Source organism: Calonectris borealis, chromosome 15 (genome assembly GCF_964195595.1).
Source record: "Calonectris borealis chromosome 15, bCalBor7.hap1.2, whole genome shotgun sequence".
NCBI classification, from domain to species: domain Eukaryota; kingdom Metazoa; phylum Chordata; class Aves; order Procellariiformes; family Procellariidae; genus Calonectris; species Calonectris borealis.
Window position 1 is genome coordinate 12,187,524 of NC_134326.1, and position 6,498 is coordinate 12,194,021.

A 6,498-nucleotide genomic window follows, 5' to 3' on the forward strand; every position below is an offset into this window, starting at 1 on the left:
TCTGCAGGGGGACGTCCTCCCAACATGAGATAGATGGGGTGAATCATCCCTGGAGGTCCCTATTCATCTCCAGAGCTTGTTTGGTGAGTATGTCTCTCTTAGAGAGTTAAAGATAGGGTAGAAGAACAGTGCCCATCTGCCTGCCTTGCCCACAGCATCCTGCACGCCCACAACAAACCTCTGATCCCCCTCTCTGGCTGGCAGTGATGGGGAGGCACAAAAAGAAAGTAATCTGGGATGAGGGAGCATCAGTCTGCTTAGCCATGTTGCTGCAGTTGCCAACGAAGGAGGAGGTTTGTGCGAGACACTGCAGGGCAGGGTAACAAGCATATAGCTTATGGTTGGAAACCATACCTGAAAAAATCTTCTTTGTCCTACCTTTCTTGCTTTTAAGATATGGATGATTAAGAAAAGAATTTGTGAACTCCCTACAGTATCACCTTGGAGGTGGGTCCTGTAGATTTCCCTGAAAGATCTTGAAAGGTGGATCCTTCAAAGTCATTCATGGAGCTTGGGTTTGTGGTGAGATGGACTTTGCTGCCCGGTTTCAGAAGAGCCCATGGACGAAGAAACCAGAGGGGAGGGCAGAGGCTTTGTTCCGAAATGAGGCCCCTGTGCAGAGGAAAGCCCAACACATCTCTAACCGTAGAAATCCTTTCAGTCACATCTGTAAAATACACCGCTTGTCCTTTCTGTCGCTGTAATCCCTTGTAGTCATGTTTCCTGCAATTTCTCTCAGCCACGGGTGAAAGCTGTTGTGATCATTCTCCAGGATTGCGGGGCTGACAGCGCTGTGGTGGGATGGGTCTTATTTCCACATATTAAAACACGTGCTTTCCGCTCTGCCCCGTGTGCTGCATGTGTGGGAGCTCAGTCGCGATGCCTGCTTTCTGTTGGGAAGTGATCTCAAAGAGTTTTGACTAAAGAGATTTCAGGGTGGGTTGATCTAACCAGGGAGATGACGTGACGTCTGCGGGAGCAGCTCCCCTCACATCAGCAGTGTTTAAAACCAGACTGGACAAACTGCAAGAGTGAAACCTAGAAGGGGTGCAGCTGGTGGGCTATGTGGGTTTAGCCTCTTTCCAGCTCTAATTTTGGTGATTAACAGGGTGTGGTTTCTTCCCTCAATGGAGCAATGGAGCATGCAGGTTGGTTTGTAAAGTTGTGTTAAACCACAGTAAACCACAGCAGCTGGACCCAAGGCTTCACATAGACCTGGACATGGCATAACACGCACTATCATAAGCTGGTCCAGTTCCAGCTGGACTGGGATATCTCTGTTACCATCCAATAAACTGTGTTTCTGTGGAGTGACTCAGGTCAGCAGAAAGGCAATGCTGAGACATGGTGCCCCACGGAGAAATAAACATTTTTTCTCATGGGCAGGTCCTCCCTAGGCAGACTGTCTGGCTTTATAAAATAGCATTGTAAGTTACCTTCTGTCTGGGACAGTGCTCTGCATCTAGAGAAGGAGCATATAAATAATTTAGACAGAATGAATGAATACTGACATCACTCTCAAATTATTTTTCACTCTTAAAAATTATTTGAAAAAATTTTAATATAAATTAATGCCTGCTTGACTTATTTGCCTCTATAGCTATCCAATGGTTACAGATAATTGGCTATTTGATTGCAACAAGTGCAAAATACCTAGATTTTAGGCATTATTATGAACATCTTGTCTAACCATCTGCTGAATACAAAACAGAGAATGTCAGTAGGCAAATTATTCATTAAAGTTGTAGCTCCTCTCTGAGCTTCAATATGTCTCATAGAAAAACATAGTTTGGATTTTTAAACTTCAGGTGATGGAGGAGTTGGCCTAGTGATCCCAGCTGGTCTGTATATCTGGTCTGGCTCCATGCTGGTGCTCCTTCCCGCTGTGGGTACATGCCACAACACAGACCTCGCCAGAACTACTGTTTGGATGGGCATTGCCCTGCCCAGCTAAACCTTCCTCATAGTTATCTCCGTGTCTTATTATTAATATTATTATATTCATTGAAAGAAATCGAAAATCAAAACAAATTCAATCAATTTATTGCTGATCTTTTTTTTGTGAATTTTTTATCCTCCCTCTAATTGGATTGATACCTTGAAAAGTAGATTGAGAACTGAGACAGACCTTTGTCTTCCCTGGAAGTGGCTGGAGAACATGACTTTGGGTAAATGCCCAGGTAAATGATGGGCCTGAAAAAGCAAGCTGCACCTTTTGGACCTTCACACCCCTCCTGTCTGACTCTCCTCTCTGTGTCCAGGTCTCTCTCCGGACGCATAGTTGGTGGTGTCTGGTGGTTCTTCACCTTGATCATCATATCCTCCTACACAGCTAACCTGGCTGCCTTCCTCACCGTGGAAAGGATGGTTTCTCCCATCGAGAGTGCAGAGGACTTGGCCAAGCAGACAGAAATTGCCTATGGGACCCTGGAAGCTGGCTCCACTAAAGAATTTTTCAGGGTAAAAAGGAAACGTTAATGCAAGCATTTTGATTAGCCCCTTGTTTGACAAGTCCTCCAGGCCCATCCTCTCTCATCTTCAGCGCAGGTCTGGTTTTTTTCTCTTGCTTCCCTTTACTGTGTTAGGATCTGATGAGCTTGTCTTTCGAACAGCAAAAATCCAGTTTTCCCTGTGCTGCTCAGAAGGCTGGCTGTGTCTCCAGTACATGTGATATTCTGTAAACACAAATATGGAATATCTGTGTCCTTCCCCATGTTACCGAGGAGCTACTCTGAGCAGCTCCAAAAGAAACCATCTCCTGATTTCCAGCTTGGTTTGCCCTTGGTTTGATCCACAAAATCACTTGCTGTACACAAATATGTGGCAGAAATCAGAGGCTGATCTGGGCCCTGACGCAGAAATGGCAGGAGGTTCATTAACATCCCGTTACCCCTTTTGCCTTCCTTGGCCATCTGATATGTGGGTATGTGTTCAGTCCAAGCTGGAAATCTCAGCTGGCACCCAAACCTCTGTTAATGCTTCTGTCGGGTTTCTGCTGTCCTACGTAGCGATCCAAAATAGCAGTGTTTGAGAAGATGTGGACATACATGAAGTCAGCCGAACCCTCCGTTTTTGTGAGGACGACGGAAGAGGGGATGATCCGTGTGAGGAAGTCGAAAGGGAAGTATGCCTACCTCTTGGAGTCCACGATGAACGAGTACATCGAGCAGCGGAAGCCCTGTGATACCATGAAGGTGGGAGGTAACTTGGACTCCAAGGGCTATGGCATTGCAACGCCAAAGGGGTCTGCGCTGAGGTAAGTAGCTTGGATTTGCTTTCTTTTGCCAAACCACCTAGCAAATCAATGTATGCACACAGTTCAATCTCCATTGCCACGTTAATCACAAAAGCTTGGGGTGTGGAGGTGGGAAAGGTGGAGGGAAAGGGATATGAAAACTCAGTGTGATGTGCAGGGAAGTAAAACGCCCAGCTCCCATTGAGCAGCAATGGGAGCATCTAATTATTCAAGCCCTGCACTTGGAACATTGGATCCTGGCTGATCCATTTGCTATGAATGTGTCTGCTGTATTAGGTGATGGCAGGGGGGCTGCTGTGGTGTAACCATTGGTTTCACAGAGCATTATCCGGAAGGGACGCTCATCCTGTGCCATGTGAACTGCACAGCTTTGCAGAGTACGGTATTACCTTGGCTTGGATCCATGCTTGCAGAGGGAGTTCTCATGAGGAAAGCATTTTGGTGTTTCCTAAAATGAAATGCTGTTTGGGAGAGGTGGGAAGCCAGTTTTGAAAAAGTCCTGCAAAAGGTGTGCATTTTCATTCGCTGAGTCAATTCAGATCCTGGCAAGTGCCAAATTTATGGCAAGTCCAAAGGGGCACAAACCCTGCATTTCTGAGCCCAGACCTGCAGCTGTCACATGCCTTTGCCTACTGTCATATGAAATATCTTCAGAGACCTTCCTTTAAAAAGGAGAATCCTTAAAAAGTACAGACCCAGATCTGAGTTAGTAGCAGAGCTTGGGCCCTGCACACAGCCATACTCCTGGACATGAGCTGCCCCCCTGCAAAGTGCATCATGCAGACGGACCTGCTCAGAGCAGCATTATCACAATCTGCAAACTGGGATGGTGATCGGAGTCACGCCAGAGGTGTGGTTCCTTTCGGCAGCAGCCATGCAAGTTCCTCACATTACAATCATGAGGAATATGAGTTGTAAGGTTTTAGTGGGACTAAGTCCTCAGAAGCCATAGCTTTAAGTAATCTAATCAATGGTCCAACTCATTTAGTTATTTATTAAACATATTTTGATCAAAATATTTTTACCAAAATCATGTGTGTGGCCTTATACTTGCTTGCTAACATAACCCAAAGCAGAGATATTTAATCCATGGTCTCTGGATTACTAGAAACCAGCTGAGCATTTGCTGATGTATTTGTCTGGTCACACAGCTTCTGAGGCAAAGCCAGCCCAAACAATTGAAGAAATATCAACTGGTAGTGGATGAGGCCCCAGGATTTTGATTACTAGATCTATTAAGTCAGCTCAAATTGGATTCAGCACTTCCCATATCAGCAATTGCTGGAGGTATCTTTAGAGAAGCTCAGGAATGGAGTGCAGGTGGTCCAGAAGGCAATTGCACCCAGTGTGGTTCAGGCTCTGAAATGACTTGGGGGCCTCCAAATGGAGGTAGATATATTCTTACAGCTTTGAGATGTTTTCTGTTGCAATCTCTCCAGTGTTTGTTTTCTGTCTTGGAAATATGGAAATTAGGATACAGGGCTGATTCTATTTATTTATTTATTTAAACATCAATCTTGTATCCTAATTTTGGTATTATAAAAACAAACAGGAACATCCTATCTGTCTTGCAATTGTTGGCATGTGAAGGAGCCATTTATCATACTTCTAAGAAAAATAAATTACAAAAAAGAAAATTGCATTGATCATTTTAATTTTGCAGCCCCAAACATCCCTCTGCTAGGCATGATTCCAAAAATTCCTAACATTTCTTTCTGTTTCCTCTTTTTCATCCCAGCTGCATGTAGAACAAATTTCTTACAGGCCTAATGGCAAAGGAGGAATGCTTGATTTTCCATCCAACAGTGTTTCTTTGGAACAGTTGCTGTCATTTTTTGTCCCATCATGTTTGTTTTGTTCCTGTTGTTTTAATTGTTTTAATCTTAGTAGTTCCCTATGTCATCGTGTAGTGTCTGTTTTCCCCTTGGGGTCCTGCATGTGAGAGGTTGCCCTCAGCAAGGTGACATTCATGAGGCATCTGTATAGCACGGTCAGCCTGTCTCTTATTGAGGCTTCATCTTCACTCACTTCCATCCACAGAGTAAAAGCTCTGAGCCAGGTTTGGAGCTACACGTGAGCCAGGCCTATCTTAGATTAGGTGTATTTTAGAAGCTGAGCTGCATTTTGATTTTTGCTGCAACTTGCCCCTTTTGTAGCTAGACCAGTTTTCCTGCATTTAAGATAGCTGATTAGGAAAGGATCCTAGAGAGATGTTAAATGAGATTTCACCATTGTTTTTCTTGGTTCTACATGGGAACACAATGCCAGGATATTGCCACAGATGAATGAAAACAAGGTTGAAAGTCCAGAAATAATTCTATGCGTTGTAGCAGGTGCAAACATCCCTCCCAGGCCGTCAGTTAGGTCTCTTGGGCTGCTGAAAGAGCTTGCTGCTTCCTCCTAGGTGAATCTGGCTTTGAATATCTTTTGGCCTCCAGATGTTAAAATTCAGTTGCCCTTGAGAAGGGCAATGATGGGAGGGCGGAAATTACACCTTTCATCACCAGCTAGTTCAAGATGTGATCCTGTCTGACATGAGGTAGTCATGCAGCTGCAAAACCCATCCATTTACCTGGCAGGAGCTCTTCTCCGCTGTTGGACAAGTGATCAAAAAGGCGGCAAAAAGCCAAATTATCCAAAACAGAGGAAAGAAACCCCAAGAAACCCCATATGAGTCTGGACTCACGGAATAGGGAGGTTTTTGAGATAGAGATCTGGGAGGGCAAGTTCTTTATAGCAGCCAGCCTGACAGCAAAGTTCCCTAAAATACAAGGTCGGTTTTCCTAGGGTCTATGAATAAACACAAAATGTTCCCTGTTAAAAACCTACATCCCTTCAGGACCCCAGACCTCTCAGTCTTTCATTAGAATTCTCTCAAGATGAAGTACGGCTTGTTCTGTTTACTCCCCGTGAGCTGAAGAGAGAGACAAATAACTGAAATGAAGCTTCCAAGGAAAGATAACACATAACGCTTAGCACATGGCCCAAATATCATATGGCTGATATTGTGCTCAGGGAAACTGCAATGCATTTACTTTGTTAACACCTTGTACCCACATAGAAGCTGCGATGTATTTTGGCTCATTAGTTAACTAATCTTTTGCAGATGGTTCAGCCATCAGAGTGCTAATTAACCTGTATTCTGTTTTAGAAGACAGAAATAATTATGATTTACTTAGTGACAAATTCTTTCTGGAGCTACACTCATATGTTTCCATTAGCTTTAAAGGCAACCAAAGTTA

At 44.2% G+C, this 6,498-nt stretch overlaps 1 protein-coding gene across 2 annotated transcripts in view; it reads left to right on the forward strand.

Moving 5' to 3' along the window:
- GRIA1 (glutamate ionotropic receptor AMPA type subunit 1) overlaps positions 1 to 6,498 on the forward strand; it is a 127,729-nt gene that overhangs the window by 105,707 nt on the left and 15,524 nt on the right. For both annotated transcript variants that reach the window (XM_075164227.1, XM_075164229.1), the window contains exons 12-13: positions 2,262 to 2,460; positions 3,009 to 3,256. In XM_075164227.1, the coding sequence (XP_075020328.1) occupies positions 2,262 to 2,460; positions 3,009 to 3,256 (447 nt within the window). The remainder of the gene's footprint in view (positions 1 to 2,261; positions 2,461 to 3,008; positions 3,257 to 6,498) is intronic.